Consider the following 19,018-nt stretch of genomic DNA (forward strand, 5'->3'; position numbering starts at 1 on the left):
TTGTGTTGTTGGTTTGTTTCTGGCTTTGGTTAGGCTGAGTGAGCCAAACTATTTCTTGTTTGTAAAGTTTTATTAATGGCTTTGCATTATTTATTTGAAATGTTTAATAGCCGAAGAGCCCTGAGATTAGAAAATACCACCAGCCAAATTTCATTGTATATCCCCCAAGGTCACCTGGCCTTTGGTAAGAGCACCTCCAAGTTGTAAACCTTCATCTTTAGAGCAAGCCATCCCTCCACTGGGCGATGCATCCTCTAGAAAGAGTGGATTGAGTCTGGTTTATTAGCCATCATTCAGTCCATTACAGTACCAAGCCCTGGTTCTGAAGGTCAACCAACCTGCATTAGATGAAAAAGAGATACTGAAAAGCATAGAGGACGACATGGAGCCTTGAGGGACCCCATAGTCCAACCAGCAGGAAGCATAGTAGTTACACCCCACTTCCTGGAAATGAGTATCCAAGTAGGAGAAGAAAGTTTATACCCCATTACAAATCCTAGAACCTACTTAGAAGGATCTGGTGGTTGAAGTTACTCAAACCGTTGAGAAGTCCAAAAGAACCAACAGAGTCACACACTCACTTTTGCTGGCACGAGCCGTCCCTAGAGTGATATTTTTCTGTTCCACAACAGGGCCTGAACACAGATTGAAATTGATCAAGACAATCAGTTTCTTCCAACCAACCTGGAGTTGATTGGCTGCTCCTGGCTCAAGGATCTTGCCTAGGAAAAGAATAGATTCCTGATCTACAAGAGTTTTTCTCCTCTAGATCCAGATTGGGTTTCTTTCTGAAGGTGACCTGGTCTCTTCTGAATGAAAGGTCAATTATACATTAATGAATTCATCTATGGACAATTTAAAAAGCAAAAACAAAAAACCCATAGTTTCAAAAGAACCTAGTGTCGGTACGTGGAAGATTGCGAGAACTCTGCCTGACAACATTTAACCATCTTTCAAATGGAGTTGTTTCGGTCAGAAAATCTGAAAAGCACCATGCCAGTTTCAAACTTTTTATAACGTAGCATTACAAAAAAGGAAGAATCTTAAGACAAAAGTTTCTTGATGGTTTGAAGGAGTGGTGGAGGGCGGGGAAGGATTTCTTGTTAAATTTCTACGCTGTCCATCTCACTAATTAATACATACAGCAACTCTGGGCTGGGTGCATCTCTCAGCCATCACAAGTTTTCGCTTTTGATCTCGAGAGATTACCTCAAAGTAAAAAAGTAATATGTTTTACTTACCTCACCCTCTGTGGAAAAGGATTCCATAGGGCAGGTTTTGAATGGGGAAATGGGAAATTCTCATCCACTTTAATAAAAGACATGCTGGTGTCTTTTATTAGGTTTGAATCCGCTGGATTTGGCAGAAATTTGGAGGCTGCAGATGTTGCCTCATGTGCACGTCTGGTACTGTTTAACTTCCTGGTTTTATAGACTGTAAATTCAGTGAGGGAGGGATAGAAAAGACAAAGGCGGATTGGCTGTTTCACGTTGAAACAGGAGGGGCCCACGGGGTGGGTGGGTGTAGCAACCCAAGCAACATCTGGGAAATTCTCTCTTTCTCTCCATTGTGCGTGAAAGATCAAAGCAGCATGTCTTTTATTACAGTGGACGAGAATTCCCATTTCCCCATTCAAAACCTGCCCTATGGAATCTTTTCCACACAGGACGAAGTAAGTAAACAAATTACTTTTTTTTTTACTTTGAGTTAATCTCTCTTGTTTTCCTTCTGAGTCCTGGGAATCCAATGCGGGCATTTTGCCTTGGGAAATTGCAACACTGCAAAGTCTTAACGATCGGGAAACCCGTCATCAAGGCTGCCATTAATTGTCAGGAAACTCGCTTGTGAAAATCACTTTTAAAAATCTACCCAGACTGCTACTAATTTCCACAGCATTGTAGCCATTGGTGGGTAGCGGCTTAAATGATAATTGGAATAGTATCAAAGGATGTTAATTGAGAATGCTAAGCCTAGAATAGACCACAGAACTTTTCATAAAGCTGCAACTTCTGCTTTGGCCTCCCCCTTCTGCATTCAAAGTGTCAAGTTGACATCTCTTTTCAATCTTCTCTTAACTGGATTCTAATCTTGATGAATCTGCTAATAAACGTTGACTTAACAAGGTTTCGCTTAGTGACCATTCAAAGTTACAACGGCGCTGAAAGAAGTGGTTTATGGCCATTTTTCCCACGACCGTTGCAGCGTCCCCATGACCACATGATTTACATTCAGATGATTGACAAGTGGTTTGTATTTATGACAGTTGCAGTGTCCCGAGGTCACGCAATCATCTTTTGCAAACTTCTGATAAGCAAAAGTTTCATTTAACAATTGTGTTACTAATTTAACAGAAACTCAAAACCAATCCTCTGCTTTTCCCAGGGGAACCCTAAGAGGGAGAAGATTTGTGTAAATATTAAATCTATGATTCCTCTCTTGACAATAACAGCTGGCCAGCCATAAAGTCTTAAAGTGAGGAGCTAACATGGAGGGCCACCAAAATCAGAAGCACCAGAGCAATTGAATTCCACACTGCACGTTACACATTAACTTTCCTGTTTGCTGAAGTTAACTGAGGGACAAGCATTTGAGGGATGAGATTTTTCAAAATGTAAAAAAGACTTAACCTGTCCAACTCCAATTCTCTTTCTGTATTTATTTCTGACGGGATACATCTGCAGAGAGACAGAGTAAGATTTTTAATGCCTTCTCCCCGCTTCTCCCCAATTCACTTTTGGGAGCCGTGGATAACGAAGATTATTACTTTGGTAGATCGGAATAGCAGCCGAGAAATTTCTGCTCCTCATGTATATTTCTCTCTCTCGCAGCCAAGACACAGGATTGGAGTAGCAATTGGTGATCAAGTGCTAGACCTCAGTGCTGTTAAACATCTTTTCGATGGGCCTGTCCTTTCAAAGCAACGCCATGTTTTTGAGCAGGTATCTTTTCTTTCTTTCTTTTTAGGAGAGCCATCTTATATAGAACGTCTTCAGTCAAATTTAACTACTGGTGGGTTTCTTAGATTTTTTCAGGGCTTGCCAGCATATTGCTTCTTCTGAAAACCATAGTAGTTGAAACATGGTGGTCGGCTATAGAGTTGGTTACATTTTGGTACCAGGATTAATTTTGAAGATCAATAGAACAGTCTACCTGCAGAGGTTGTCAGCTGTTCATCTTTTAGAGGTTTTAACAAAGAGCTGGGCACCTCTTGAGGATGGATTGATGGGTCTTCCTGCAGAAGAAGATGCTTGCTGTTCCTTTTAGTTGTATAATCCTTTGATTCCATGAGTGGGTTCAAAGTTTATGCCAGCCCTTCAAGTCAAGGTGTTGTCCAGGAATCTGGAAGTTAATGTTTATAATCTGGAGGATGATTGTATTGGAGAGAGATTGATGTCAGGAGTCTCCAACCTTGTGCTACTTTAAGACTTGTGGACTTCAACTCCCAGGCTGGCTGGGGAATTCTGGGAGTTGAAGTCTACAAGTCTTAAAGTGGTCAAGGTGGGAGACCCCTGAGTTATGTAATAGCTTAGTAGGCAATGGTGCACTTCTATATGTTTAGATTCTGGACTTAGCAATCATGGATGACTCCCTTAAAAGCCACAGTGTTTATGAGTTAAGTCAATGAAATAGTTCATTGCCCTTTCTATGTGAAGGTCCCTCATCTTCATTCGTCTTGAAGCTACTGCTCTCAAGACTTACCCTCCCCACCAGGTCCACCTTTGACAGGAGCCACAGGGATCGCGATAATGTCGGGTTTCTCTCAACAAGCTAGAATGGAAGACCGCATTCTGGGAAACAAAGAGCTCCAATCCAAGATCATGAAGATTTTACAAAAGCATTCCAGTGACTGCTCTTTAGAGTGAAACCAAACGTTATTTTTTGTTGTGTGTGTCCTTTTCTCCTGTCCCTTCATGTAAAGAGCTCCGAGTCCCTCGCTTTTGAGTGGGAGAAGCAGTTTTCGTCTACCTCTTGTTCTATTGACTGACTGATATAGTATCAAGTTCTAGAGCATGGCCCTTGAGAAAACTGACAGAGATACTGTATTTGTGCCTTCCCCAAAGAGTCCTTAGCTATCCCTCTGTGGAGCCTACATTCTGCATGCATAACTAGCAGAGTATCCTGCCACGATTTTCCATTAGTGTTGGAGTGGACAAATGGCTTCAAGGTTGCACATCGGGCTGGAATTGAGATCTTTTGGGGGCTTGTTGTCCATATCCTGTATCAGAGCCCTGGAAAGACATGCTTTTTCTCCTTTTACCTTGGTTGCAGTCGACTCTCAATGCTTTTATGGCATTGGGCTGGGAAGCTTGGACGGAGGCCAGATCATTGCTGCAAAAGATTCTCTCTGACAAAGAGCCAACGCTCAGAGATAACACCGAATTACGCAAAAGGTACTTGAATACAGAACTGGAGCATTGCACTTGGGGCTGTGCATGTACGCGTGATGTGCAATTTAGTGGGAGTGCAGTAACAATGGTTTCCAAAAGGTCAGACTCAAAGATTTAGCTTGTTAGCTAGCTAGAATGTGCCCTTAAAACAGCAATTCACTGGACAAGAGTAACAGTGTCATCTTACCTTGATGGAGATATCCAGCTTCTATTGCCTAGGGCCCTAGGCACTGCATTGGCAGATTTGCAAGGTTGATGTCAGCCATGCTAGGTAGACCTGACCAAAAAATCAACCCCCACAGGAGGGCTTAACTTGCTTTTATTGAGATTGACCATTATAACAGAATCTTGCAAATTTTATTGTGCCTCCTCCCCCTTCTTATACTCCACTGAATTAGGGAAATATCTGCTGAAGTCACTTCTTAGTGTTATCTCATAGGTCTTCTGGACTATAGTATAAAAAGCAAAAAAAAAAGCAAAAACATCTGGTAAGATCGGAAAAAAAACAATAGGCTATACCTACATTGAGTGTTGCCCATCACTATATAGTTAAGCACTATGTTGCAGCAAATGAGAGAGATTTGGAAATGGGAACACTAAGTGGTAATTTATGCCCTCTGAGCTTGGTTGTTTTCTTGCAGATGTTTTCTTACCCAGCTAGGTCCTCCTAGAAGGGAGTAGGGTTTGCCTTCTAGCATTATTTAATAATAATAATACTTAGTTGGGTAACATCTGCAAGAAAGCAACCAAGATACCCCAAAGATGCTTTTCCACAAGTCAGCTGGCCTTTCCTGTTTTGCTTTGAAGATGTTTCACTTCTCATCCAAGAAGCTTCTTCAGCTCTTATTGAGAGTCTCCATAGACAACCCTGAGCTATAAATATTCTCTTCTATTGGCACAAGTGATTTATACTTTAAAAGCCAAGGAAACTTTGAGGACATTCAGCCTGAGTTAGTCTAAATCCTTGTATTAGTGGTAGAGAGTGAAGGAAATGTCAGAAGAATTGTTTCTTGAGAATAAAAATGCTTGTCCTGCTTCCTTTGCTTTCTCCCCAGAGCATTTTTACCGCAAGGCTTTGCAATAATGCATCTTCCAGCTGAAATTGGTAAGTTCTTTGAATGTATATCCTCTCTATAGTTTGTAACCACGTAGGAGCAAAGTGATCAGATTCTGAAATCTGCCACTCAAACTCCTTTATAAAAGAAATGGCAAACTACTTTCCTGTGCGTAAAAGAAGACTTGAACCTGGTCGCCTTCTTGTAGAGTTAACATTTGGCTTGCAAGGAAAACTATTGGCGTGTTGTGTCCAGAAACGGAGACTGCTTCTCAGATCTGACTTGATGAAAGCGGATTTGAAAGGGCCTACATACCTTTTACAATCAGTAATATCAATGAAGCGGAAGAGAATTATAAACCTGAAAAAGGGTTGTTTGGAGGGGTGGGTTTGTACATGGATGCAAACACAAATAATAAACAAGAATAAACAAGAGATTCCATTGAGGAACACCAGAGGGCAGTAGAAGAATTGTATTTATTAAACCTTCCTTTAAAAACAAATAAATACTTGTTAGTCATTGGAGAAGGGGGGGGGGAATTCCAAACTTATTTTAAGCAGTGCTTTTTTTGTAAAAGAAAAAGGTGCCAGAACTCACACATGTCATACAACCCGCCTTGCCTACCCTACAAGGTTCCATCCAAAAAAGGTGCCGGAACTCCGTTCTGAGCGTTCTATGAGAAAAAAAGCCCTGATTTTAAGACATTAATTGTTTGACTGATTAATTAACCAATACTTGCCTGTCTGTCTGGATCTGGAAGTTCCATAGGATCTCAGCTTTCTTATTTTCCACAACCTTTTGTGGGGCCTGCCTGCCTGCCTGCCTGCCTGCCTGCCTGCCTGCCTGCCTGCCTGCCTATCTATCTATCTATCTATCTATCTATCTATCTATCTATCTATCTATCTATCTATCTATCTATCTATCTATCTATCTATCTATCTATCTATCTATCTATCTATCTATCTATCTATCTATCTATCTATCTATCCATCCCTTTGGGTCTTTCTTCCTTTTGTCTCTGTTTCTCTGGAACCATAATTTTCTATCTGACATCCCCTCCTTTCTTTCTGTCTGCTTGAGATTTCATTTTTCTTATTCTTTCTCTCTCTCTCTCTCTCTCTCTCCCTCCCTCCCTCTCTCTCATATCTCTAGGTACATTTATATCTGTCTGTGTCTGTCTGTCTCTGTCTGTCAGTATCTATCTATCTCTATCTATCTATCTATCTATCTATCTATCTATCTATCTATCTATCTATCTATCTATCTATCTATCTATCTATCTATCATCTGTCATCTTCATTCATTCATTTTCCTTCTAGGAGATTACACAGATTTCTACTCCTCTCGGCAACATGCTACAAACGTTGGAATGATGTTTAGAGGAAAGGAGAATGCGCTGATGCCCAATTGGTCAGTAACTGTTTTTCCCTGTCTGTACACGATATGGGGGACCAAATTTATTGGTGAATATCTGCAATCATTTATTGTCTGCATTTTAGCTGCTTCATTTTCAAGGGGTTGACCTTTTGTTAGGACCAGAACAAAAAGTGGAATAGGCTTAATGTAATTATACTTCAAACGTAATCTAATGGAAGCTGAATTAGTGTTCTGAAAATATCAGTTGGATAGTAATTTGCTGTCCACTTTGTGGACCACAAAAAGAAATCAAGGGATGAATAAATAAAGAAGATTTGGGGCCAAATTGTAGATTTGTGTGGTCCACAGCTTGAATCTAGTTATCTGTCTCTCTCTGTCTAGTTAATTTTTATGTTGCCTCCTTCATGGTTTTGGAGTGACTCACAGCAAAATCCTTTAAGAACCATCCCAGAAAGCATTGAAAGCAACAGAGCCTATAAAACCGTTAGCACTGTTCCATAATTTGGATGTTTCCTTTAAAGTGCAGTCTCTCCCCACTGAATTTGGAAGGGCAATGAAGAGAGTACTGTTGTCATGTGGGCAGGAAATTATTTCACAACAAGGGCAAGACTTGGTTTTGTGTATTGTTTCACATTGGTGAAGAAACCTGCTCTGGTCCTTATGGTCTACGTGGAATAGATGTGCAGATTCTACCACTCTCAGACCATTCCACAGATGGTGAGATGTGCCTCCAGAGATCAGAACTGAGATATGCTTTTAACACACGACCCGTGTTTTCCAAGGTTGCATCTACCAGTTGGGTACCATGGACGTGCTTCCTCTGTTGTCATATCTGGGACCCCAATCAGAAGACCAGTGGGCCAAATGTGTCCTAATGACAGTGAGTCTTTTAGGTTTCTACTTGCAGTTTTCAGTACTTAATTTTTCTTGTTTTTTTCTTGTTTTTTTTAAAAAACCACATTTACAAATTCTGTTTAAACTGCAGGTAAAAGTCCCCTTGTTGCTGCTTCCAAGCGTTTGGACATTGAATTAGAAATGGTGAGGTTGTGTTGTCCTATAGCTTCTTCTTTCTTCTTTCATTGACACTATCTACACCCTTTCCCTTTTAAAAAAACACCTTTCAATTACTACATGTACACACACACACATATGGCTACAACTTGATTTAAATTAATTAAAGCAATAAAAATGTTAGAAATTCTTGTTTATGTATAAAGTGTACAGTCACCATGTGCTTTACTGCTTAACTGTTTTACTATAACAGAAAACTCTACTTAGGACAAAAGAATATGAGTATATATACCATAGATCCAAACTTTTAAATACTGCCATCTATGGACTGAATCCCACTGTAGGTGTTGCACAAAAATATATTCCAACAATGAATTCCAATGAAAAGCGTTTGGTAAACACTGCAATTGAAAGCAGCAAGAGAACAAATGGCATCCATCTATGAGCAAAGATGAGCAAAATTGTGTAGTAATTTCTGGATCCTCTTCAGTAGAATTTACTGGAGAAATGTGGGGAAGAGAAAGAGGGATTCCAAGATCCAGAAAATTGATTTAAGGCTGTTTCCGGAGCTGGCTAGGCAGGGATTACAGAAGAGGATCATAATGCAGATTTTGCTTCACTATTCCATCGTTGCCTGTTGAGGTTTCTGATCAAGAATTCTCAAGAGCCCTTCCATTTTGTCTCAAGGTCATTTGTCTGGCCATATGCTTTTGATATGCTTTTCTGATACGTCTGATAAAGTTTTCCTTCTACCTTTCCAGGCATTTTTCGTAGGGCCTGGAAACAAGCTTGGAGTACCCATCCCCATTGATGAAGCTCATAAACACATCTTCGGGATGGTCCTCATGAATGATTGGAGTGGTAACGAACCATCGATCTTATTTCTTTGATAGTAGACAATATGCTAACATAAGGCAGAACAAATCTTCTGATTTGCTCAAGATTTGGCTTCCAGATTTGGCTGGAAGTTGGGCAGCTGAATGAATGAGTGAATGAGTGAGTGAGTGAGTGAGTGAGTGAGTGAGTGAGTGAGTGAATAAGAGAACAAAGTGAAGCAGAAGACCCAACTTCTATAACTGACGGATGGATGTAGAAGTCACTGTAGATACTATTTGACATCTTCTCTTTTTTTAAAAAAAAAAATTAGACTATTTTATAAAAAAAAATCTTCTGGAATAGAGAATGCAATAGGTATCAGGAAAAATATCTAGGGGCACAATGTTTATATCTGTGTGAAAAGTTAATTAATAATTGTCCCGGAAATGCCAGTAACATTTTAAAAGCTTATGATACTGAGACATTTACTTATGGTGTTATGGAAAATCCCCTACTGTGTCTAATTGCCATTGAGTGTGTTCAGGTTTAACACCAAGCTATTATTCTGACTGAAGATTTTTAGATAACGCTTAATTTTTAAAATTACAGTAGTGGCCAAAATTGTGGAAACCTTTTGGGAAAAGTGTACAGTAGAAATGCCACTTTTGGTTAAGTTTCCACCCATTTTTCTTCTAATTTCTTTATAACTGTAGCCTTGTTCACTTAATAATACTCTTTTACATCGCTTTCTGGGCAACCAGTCAACTCTCTGCATCATTACTTTAATTTTATTACGTTTTACAAGCTCACTAAATGAAAGGGGGGAAAAACCCAACCAACTTGATAGCGATCACGTAACACACTGACAAATGTCCTCCTCTCAGCTTCAATACATGACATCAATAACTGAATCCTACTGTGATCTGATTGGCTCATTGCCAAAACAAGATGACACCTGATTGGCTCTCTAAACAGTCACGCTCATTGGCTACGATCAGATGAAGGCAAGCTACCCGATATCAACCTAAGCAAGTTGTGCTTCCTTTTTCTGGTTACTTGGCTATAACTTTTCATAGAATACAGTACAGATAATTAAACCAACTATGTTGCATTACATTCTTGATTAAAATCATCTTTCCATTGATATATAATTTTATGGTACTACTCCAAAAAAAGAAAAAAGTGGTGTTATTAGCCATCGAACCTCAAAGATATACTTTTCCCAAAGAGTTTCCACAATTTTGGCCATTGCTTTATATGCTATCTAGTAAAAAAAGTAGATGCATAGGGCTTAGCGTGTTCTAAAAACTAACAGAATAACGGAGTTGGAAGGGACCTTGGAGGTCTTCTAGTCCAATCTCCCATTCTGGACCAATGCCTGTCCATTCTGTTCTTAAAAACCTTCACTGTTGGAGCACCCACAGTTTCTGGAGGCAAGTCGTTCCACTGATTAATGATTGATCAGTTGTTCCACTGATTATGTGGATCTACGCAGTCAGAAGCAAGCACACCTAGATTAAGTCAAGCCTATTTCTAGGGATCTATAGAGGTTTGGAAAACTTCAAACATGGGTAACATGTGCTGCTCTCTGTGTGGATCTATGTTCGTGTTCTTTCTCTGATAAGATGGATTTATGGAACTCAGAATTCAGTTGCTTACAAACAAATTAAGAGTTTTTAGACACAATGTTGATGATTTCATCATGAAGGTTTCTCTTTTTCCCCCCTTTAGCTCGTGATCTTCAGAAATGGGAGTATGTCCCCCTCGGTCCATTCCTGGGCAAGAGTTTTGGAACCACTATCTCTCCGTGGGTTGTCACCATGGAAGCCCTGATGCCCTTTGCACTGCCAAATCCTATCCAGGTTGGTACAAAGTGTAAACACATGAAACTCCACCATGAACTTAAAGTAGTCAAGATACCAGACCCTACCACTTTGGGGAGATACTGTCTCCCCAAAATTCAGTTTAGCTTCATTCACTACACTAATCCAAGATGTGTTCATACATATTCATGTGCACAATACCATGGAGATTTCAATATTACCTAATTAGCCTGAAACTATTAACATGTAACTAATACTTTGATATGAGCTGCAGCATTTTTTTTTCTTACTCTAATGTTATTCTTAACACTGGATGGAAAGCTAAATAATTCTATGCTTGAAATATTGATGTCCTAAATTATAATTAATACTGACAAAACCTGGTGCTCTGTTTTCGGCATCTTAAACTTTTTAAACAATTATGGAAAATTGTTTTATTGTCAGACAAAGAATCAGGACCGCCTGTTACGTTCTACTTAAGCTGATTTATTGCTCATGTCAAGAATCTAGTTAACAGTCAGCACTAAATTGGCACTGGAGAAGAGCAAATGGAATTCAAGAGGGCCTGGAGTTGGGTTCCTTGTGGGAATGTAATGATTCCAGGCTGATTCCTCTCTTGATTCCACCCCAGACTCTGCCTGTCCTTCTACATTTATGCAACCATCACTTCACTGAAACAATGTAATATATCAAGAGTTAAACAATATAATAAAATGGAAAATGGGTACTTTGGTTGGCTTCTGCTTCTGAGTGTTGCATGAACCATAGTAGTTAGCATTCTAACTACCCAGTTTGGTATTAGAATGATATTTCTTATATTCTTTCAAGGACCCCAAGCCCCTGCCTTACCTTTGTGATGACCAGCCTTATACTTTCAACATAAACCTCTTTGTTGCTATAAAAGGTAGGTACGCTGTGATTCCAAGTCAGTTTACAACTTGCGGAGCTCCAGGGGAGCAAATTCACGAGACCAGGACATGTGACTTGGAAGCATGGATGAGGCAATCTTGTTGAGAATGTAGAAAACCGTCCTCTCTCCAAGCAGTTGATCCAACCTGAGAGAGATCAAGATTCTTGCTTGGAGCTATCTCCATCCTGTTACTACCTAGATATATGCCAGACCCTTTGAGGTAGTCCAGACCAAAAAAAGCACCAACCATGATCACTAACACTACCTTTATTGTAAGGTTTCAGTAACAGAATCTTGCAAATCTGAAAATATTTCTCCCCTCCTTTCCTTTTAATTCCTAGAGAACTAGGGGGGGGATCTTCCGAGACACTTCCCATGCCCCTTTTTCTTGTGTGGGTTGAGATTCCTTTTGCATGATGGTTATCTAGTCTCAAGAAAGGAGACTATTTGCAGCTCAGGGTTGAAATGAGGGGTCCTTGGTGCTCTCTGAGCTTGATTGTTTCCTTTCATTACCCAATGAGGTAGCGTTATCAGTACTAGCTGCTTGTCTGCGCCATTGTTCTTCCTCTTGTCTCCCAAGTTAATTCCCACATACCATTACAATATACTAGACACATTATGTGAATTTTAGATGGAAGTCATCATTGCCCAATAGTTAATGAAAAGGAAAACATCCTGCAAATGTGGTTAATTTGTGCTTACGCAGATTAAAGTTCCCTGGTGCATGTGTTTGATCGTGTTCAAAATTTAGGGTGGGCACAACCTTGTTCCCTTGCTTGCTTTCAGGAGATGGTATGAACAAGCCGGTAAATATTTGCAGGTCAAACTTTAAGGTAAGAGAAAAAGTTATTCTAATCTAATCTCTCGTATAACCTATGGAAAACTGATGTCGCTTCATTTGTCTAATTCTCCTTCTTGATACATAGCACATGTATTGGACCATGAAACAGCAGTTAACTCACCACACTGTTAATGGTTGCAACCTCAGACCAGGAGATCTTTTGGCCTCTGGAACTATTAGTGGACCAGTAAGTATTGAATTGATCATACCGTTATCAAAATATTTGCATTAAACTTTTAAACCTGCTGTGAGGAATCTAATCTCCATAGAACTAAAGCCGTCCAGGTTTTCAATCTATTCCAAAATGTATCTCAATAATTCCTTGGTAATTTCCAGATTCAGGCAGGCCAGTAATAAACGAAACGCTCAGGAACCAACCCATAAGCTCACCAGTAATAAACATTGAGTCATAGAAGAACTTGGGAATCACAGCTTTTGGCATTAGAAGTTGGGTTCCCTGCTACTGTGTCACAAGTATGGTAGGAAAAGAGAGAAAGTGCCCGCGGAACTTCGTTCCTTGTTATGACTATAGCTGGTATCAAGGCCTTAGTGGTATAGCAAGGAAAGATGGCACCATGGGACATGTAGTTCTCCATTTCCAGTATCCCCAGTTGCAGTATATGTGTAGTAACAGCCACTGCTGTAGGTCCTGCCGCATGCTTTATCAAGATTGGGTTCTTCCTAATTCTTCACTTTCTGCTTTGAGAAAATAACGTAGAGGATGGAAGATAGAAAGAGTGGTAGGCTTTTCTGCCAGGCAAAGTAGAATTTAGATATAGCTTAATTTGAATTCTTCCTGGCAGTTTTTATTCTGTCGTGATTCTGAGATTGTATATGCTTTAGCTAAAAATAACAACACCCAAACATTCTCCAGGCTCTCTCTCATCTCCCATATAATAAAATATTAAATTATGGTCAAGGATTGACAGCAGTTTCATTCTTCAAATCCCAGCCTTAATTTCTGCAAAAGAGAGGCCAGGGCAATAGTTACATCCGCCAACTGATGCTCAGTTTTCTTGTTCCGATTTCTACTTTTGAAGGAACCGGAGAATTTTGGGTCCATGTTGGAACTGTCCTGGAACGGGACAAAAAGTATCGATCTGGGGAATGGTCAGTCCCGAACATTCTTGCAGGATGGAGATGAGGTGATTATGACAGGTAAGCAAATGTGAGGGACAGCTGTGCATCTCTAGCCTGGGCTGGATAGGAGAAACATCTGGATGGGAAGAAAGAAGCTGATATGAAATCTTGGGAAATGTTTATGCATCAATATTGGGGCCAGGATGTTAATTTCATGGGAGCTCTGGGGCATGTCCCTGAGATTTTAATAGGAGCCTCAGCCTGTGTCTTTTCTGGGATATGTTTTCATGCTGCAAGATCGAATCTGGATCAGTCAAAGGTTTAGTCTTCTGAGCTTTTGGATTCATGCTGGAACCCATCCTTAGGGGAACTTGTCTTTACTGGAATATGTGCTTGGGCTATTCTATGAGTCGTATTTATGTGGCGCCTTCCCATTGGTTGATTGGTGTGGCCGTTGTTTCCTTGGGCTGCCAAACTCTCAGCCCCTAAGTACTTGATAAGCTGGCGATAAATCATCACTCCAGTTGACTGACAAGGGGCCCGTTTCCCAGGCTTCAATCATTATTCATTCCAGGAGAGAGAAATTCCCTGAGGATGGGATCCAGCATAAGTCCTAAAGTTCAGAAAATTAAAATCCTGGTTCCAGTGACCGACCCAGATTGGATCTTGCAACGTTATTCCGGGACACACATATTTGCCTTTATTCATGTTTTCGTGTTGTTTGCTGCCCAAGATATCTCAGTGGATTGATGATTGACCCTGGAAATAAATATTCATCCATTTTGGCCCCTGAAAATATTGATTCTAGTTGCAGCTTGGGGGTGGGTTTGTTCTCTCTCAAAGGCATTGCTGCTGGCATGTTGAGTAAAAAGCTGAGCTGGATTGCAGTCTTTCTTGTCAGTTAGATTTATAATATAGTTGCAGGGATTGGGGGAAAACATGTTTGATTTGTTCCACATGCTTGCACTTCTTTGATCTTGTTCTCTGGTGAAACAATCTCGACTGTTAATTCCTAAGTAACCTGATTCCAAGTAGGTACAAACTCTGTATGCTTATTGTTGTGTAGCCAAAGCATAATCTTCTATATTCGAGATCAGATCAAAGCAATTTTGGGAAATTCTGGAGTTTTGCCAATACAATAATACTAATCATCTTTCAGATGGAGGAATATCCCCTCAAACGTCTGGTTTGTGGCCTCAGAATGAGTAGGCTGTGATGGGAGGAAGGGAAATGCATGCAAAGGAGGGAATGTAATGGAGTATACCAGAAAAGGGCAATTTTTAAAAATTGGTTAACAATTGCCGATATGATTCTTTTCTTTCAGGGTACTGTCAGGGAAAAAGTCACCGGATTGGATTTGGTGAATGTTCTGGAAAAATCCTCCCTGCCAAAACCATCTAAGAATTTGTCCTTGACAAAACATACAAAATGTAGAATTTTGGTGTTATTTCTATCTTTGTTTGATGTAAAGAAACATACAAACACTATGTTGGTTACAGTTTTCTCTCTCTTTTTTTTTAGTCAATGTTTTTAAGAAACCATTTTTGGACACTTACAGATTTCTGATTTCCTGATATTTTCTTGGCAAATTTATTTTGCTTTTTCAAAAGGCAACTGGACTTGCTTAGTTTTTCTTTGAAGACGTTTTGCTTTTTCATCCAAAAAGCTTCTTCAGTTCTAAACTGAGGAAGCTTCTTGGATGAGAAGCAAAACATCTTTTCAAGAAAAAAACAAAAACAAAATCCAGTTGCCTTGTGAAAAATCACCTTTGGGACAACAATGACCTGGATGACTGAGAATCTTCACAGGTCTGGTTTTGTCAGCTCATTTTTTTAAAAAAAAATCATTTGTAAAAAATTCCATCATCATACGCAGGCATGTTAGCCATGTAAGCTAGCTGAAAAAAGTATGCACTGAATAGTTTAATAATAATAATAATAATAATAATAATAATAATAATAATAATAATAATAATAATAATAATAATAATAATAATAATAATAAGAAGAAGAAGAAGAAGAAGAAGAAGAAGAAGAAGAAGAAGAAGAAGAAGAAGAAGAAGAAGAAGAAGAAGAAGAAGAAGAAGAAGAAGAAGAAGAAGAAGTTGGAAGGGACCTTGGAGGTCATCTGGTCTGGTTTTGTCAGCTCATTTTTTTAAAAAAAAATCATTTGTAAAAAATTCCATCATCATACGCAGGCATGTTAGCCATGTAAGCTAGCTGAAAAAAGTATGCACTGAATAGTTTAATAATAATAATAATAATAATAATAATAATAATAATAATAATAATAAGAATAAGAAGAAGAAGAAGAAGAAGAAGAAGAAGAAGAAGAAGAAGAAGAAGAAGAAGAAGAAGAAGAAGAAGAAGAAGAAGAAGAAGAAGTTGGAAGGGACCTTGGAGGTCATCTAGTCCAACCCCCTGCTCAGGCAGGAAACCCTATACCATTTCAGACAAGTGGCTGGCCAGTCTCTTCTTAAAAACTATTAAGTAATTCTATAAAGAATTACATTATTTTTCTATCCTTACCCCCAACTTCTTAGCAGTGGTGAACATTTGACTCATACTGATTTATGTTCCAAAAAAAAATCTTTAAGTGTCATAGAATTTCTTTTGTTCACCTGGTTCTTTCACCAACGAATTGCGTATCAGTGGTCCATGGGAACCTTTGGAAGCTTGAGAATATGTTGCTCTCACAAAATGGTGGACCCTGGTGGGTGTGGCCAGTGGCAAAATACCCCTTTCCCAAAATGGAATCAATACCCACAGGATGCTGTCTATCATCTTCATGAGATTTTTGAAAATCACAAAGACTTTCCTGCCAGTCCATTTGATGCTGAAAGCTAGTTCTTTTTTATGTCTTTCTTTTCTTCGATGAGAGCTAGTCCATTTTGCAAATCCCTATTTAGGGATTCCTACCTTCTAACCATGAAATAAACCTGGGGTCTTCAAACTTGGCTCTTTTATGACTTGTGGACTTCAACTCCCAGAATTCCTCAGCCAGGCACGTGTGCCTGGCTGAGGAATTCTGGGAGTTGAAGTCCACAAGTCACAAAAGGGTCAAGTTTGAAGACCCCTGAAATAAACAAAGGAGATCTGTTCTTTGGGATGCAATGGCAAAGTGCTACGATTTCAGCTCAGAGTATTCTAGAATTGCCTCCAGACATTTACAAACTAAATTTCTGTGCAGCCCTTGATCGGACCTTATTTTGAAAAAAAAAATAGAAGGTACCAAGGCAATGATCTCAACAAGTCCTCTGAAGCCACTTTGCTGCATGAATTGATCAATGACATGTGTGTACATGTTATCAATGGATTGTGGGGGCCGTCTTTTTTTGCAGCTTTGTGCTAAGGTATAAAAATGGGCTTATCCAGTAAATCAAATTAAGTGCATCGTGCAACTGTCCTCATGAGATCAAAAGTCAGAACTTGGATCCTTGAATATAGTCAAACTCTCATTTTATTGCAGAGGCAATAAAACAAGACTAATAGGCTTCACTTAATACGAGGCAGGATGGAAGCCAAACTAAAATTGTTGAGTATGCAGATTTCTGCTGGCTCTTGGATTGATTTTTCTAAATTATGCCAAAGAAATAAAATGAATCTTCCTATCCAGGGGTATTTGCTTGGGTAATGAGCTCCTGTTGTCTCTTGAAATGAGCCGAGATTTTTTTTTTCTTTTAGATAAAGAACTATTGGAAATTCCTAAAATTGTTATGCAAAAAGTCTTCCTCGTATTCTGCCAGCATTTTGCTGGAAGGAAAACACCTACTTTCTATGCATTGCATGAAGTTTATTCATTTTCGCTCCCCTTTTAAAATCATTTCTGCATTTTTAACAATGCTAGTTCTCACTTCTTTTGATGGAAAAGACCATGCTTTAGAACTTACCTGAAGGAAGAAAAGTTTGGAGAAACATTCCTGGAGAACATAGGGTTCCTGAACTTACTTAGCAATAGCACTTAGATTTATATACTTCATAGTGCTTTGCAGCACTTGCCGAGCAGTTTACAGAGACAGCCTATTGCCCCCAACAATCTGGGTCCTCATTTTACTGACACTGGAAGGATGGAAAGCTGAGTCAACCTTGAGCTGGTCAGGATCGAACTCCTGGCAGTCAGCAGAATGAGCCTGCAATACTGCATTCTAACCACTGTGCCGCCACGGCTCTAATTTGGTTACACATTATAAAAGGGACGCGGTGGCTCAGTGGGTTAGGACGCTGAGCTTGTCGATCAGAAGGTCAGCAGTTTGGCGGGTCGAATCCCGAGTGCCGCGTAACAGAGTGAGCGCCTGTTACTTGTCCCAGCTTCTGCCAACCTAGCCATTCGAAAGCACGTAAAAATGCAAGTAGAAAAATAGGGACAACTACGGTGGGAAGGTAACAGCGTTCCGTGCGCCTTTGGCGTCTAGTCATGCCGGCCACATGACCACGGAGACGTCCTCGGACAAGCGCTGGCTCTTCAGCTTTGAAATGGAGATGAGCACCGGCCCCTAGAGTCGGAAACGACTAGCACGTGTGTGCGGGGGAACCTTTACCTTTACCTTTTCTTGTTAAAAACAATCTCAATTGACCAATTTACCCTAGGATTTGTGGATTCACGGCAAGTGTACAGTTTGATTCCACTTGAAATAATGACTTAAATCGTAGGCTCACAACCTGAACCTGTAAATCCTTGAGAGTGGCCGAAAGAGACCTTTGCATAATTGCTACCAATCTTTAATTCTACGGAAGATACACAGGGACTAAGCCTAGTAGCTGGGTCTAATTAATATAATCTCATGAATACTAAACTGACATGAATCCAGAAACAATTTTTGAGTTTTCCGTGGACCCCTTACACCTTTTTGCCCTAGGTGGGGGAAGGATGACACCGCCCAGGCCCTACTCAAATGCTAAGCAGTTTGGATAAAGTTGCACATATTGGATTTAAATGCAGCCCAAGTTGTTAAGTACAGATTACGCTAGAGAAAGCTTGAGAGAGAGTTCTAGTATCGAAAGAGCATTTGTGCTACGTGATGTGATAGAATCATCATAATTGCTCTCATTAAAACTCGGAAGAGAAGAGAGCATAGCAATAGATCAGAAGGGCTGAAGAATTCAAGTAGATCTGCAGGGATCTGTAATCAGTGTGCTCTCAAAACTTCGCCATTGCTGTGAGCATCTTGGCGTGAAGAGGAGTTATATTTAGTGCTTTCATCCTGGGAAGGTGGCTCCTGAAGGTGTGCTTTCTTGCACCAGGTCCTTGCTTGGTCCAACGCTTAGAGGGCCTGGGGGCCACCTCATCCCCAAGCCCTCATGTCGGTCAGTCATCCAGATGTTGTTCCTCCCACGTGGATGTTGGGATGGCACTGTAAGGGTCCATGATCACTTTGGCACAGCGGATAATCATGACAATGAGAAAAAGGCAGAGGAAGACAATGCACGCCAAGGTTAGTCCTTTATCCACATCGATGAAGGCTGGTTCAGGCGTTGCTCCTTCCATTGTTTGTGTCTCTCCACATCAGGGTTAATTCCTGCTGCTACCATGATTTTTTTTACCTGCAGGAAGTGACAATATTGAACAAATAAGATTTTCATCTCGGTTTCAATTTGCTCTTCTCTTAACGTCGATGCATTTTTATGTCTGTAAGCTGCCCAGAGTTAGCTTGTAGTAAGGTGGGAGGCCAATAAATTTTATAAATAAATAAATAATCATCCATGCACCATCTTTAGAAT

At 40.0% G+C, this 19,018-nt stretch overlaps 2 protein-coding genes across 5 annotated transcripts; one reads left to right on the forward strand and one right to left on the reverse strand.

Annotated features, from left to right (window-relative positions):
* Positions 1-167: 167 nt before the first annotated feature.
* Positions 168-16,239, forward strand: FAH (fumarylacetoacetate hydrolase). Of its 4 annotated transcripts, none has more exons than XM_081337185.1 (14): positions 168-820; positions 2,829-2,939; positions 4,270-4,391; positions 5,444-5,493; positions 6,763-6,853; positions 7,603-7,700; positions 7,806-7,858; positions 8,593-8,692; positions 10,379-10,509; positions 11,299-11,374; positions 12,167-12,213; positions 12,307-12,408; positions 13,262-13,379; positions 14,626-14,795. In XM_081337185.1, exons 3-14 carry the CDS (start codon positions 4,288-4,290, stop codon positions 14,700-14,702), a joined length of 1,047 nt encoding a protein of 348 aa, XP_081193311.1. In that variant the 5' UTR covers positions 168-820; positions 2,829-2,939; positions 4,270-4,287; the 3' UTR covers positions 14,703-14,795. The 4 variants fall into 4 exon arrangements, with proteins under 4 accessions (XP_081193311.1, XP_081193310.1, XP_081193309.1 ...); XM_081337184.1 differs by lacking the exon at positions 168-820 and adding an exon at positions 1,553-1,672; XM_081337183.1 differs by lacking the exon at positions 168-820 and adding an exon at positions 15,924-16,239 and having other exon boundaries at positions 2,422-2,939; positions 14,626-14,704.
* A 2,366-nt stretch (positions 16,240-18,605) lies between these two features.
* Positions 18,606-18,785, reverse strand: CTXND1 (cortexin domain containing 1; the record flags this gene model as incomplete). Its single annotated transcript, XM_081337156.1, has 1 exon — positions 18,606-18,785. The coding sequence occupies one exon, from the start codon at positions 18,783-18,785 to the stop codon at positions 18,606-18,608; it is 180 nt and encodes a 59-aa protein (XP_081193282.1).
* Positions 18,786-19,018: the final 233 nt, after the last annotated feature.

Source organism: Vipera berus (genome assembly GCF_964194415.1).
Source record: "Vipera berus genome assembly, chromosome: 12".
In the NCBI taxonomy this organism is placed as follows: Eukaryota; Metazoa; Chordata; class Lepidosauria; order Squamata; family Viperidae; genus Vipera; species Vipera berus.

What these genes read in the sequence shown, in the direction of transcription:
- FAH (XM_081337183.1), top strand. Translation starts at nt 2,703, where the DNA reads ATGCCTTCTCCCCGCTTCTCCCCAATTCACTTTTGGGAGCCGTGGATA. An exon ending in CCAAATGTGTCCTAATGACA is followed by an intron (nt 7,701 to 7,805) that starts GTGAGTCTTTTA and finishes TTTAAACTGCAG; the next exon opens with GTAAAAGTCCCCTTGTTGCT. An exon ending in CCTCATGAATGATTGGAGTG is followed by an intron (nt 8,693 to 10,378) that starts GTAACGAACCAT and finishes TCCCCCCTTTAG; the next exon opens with CTCGTGATCTTCAGAAATGG.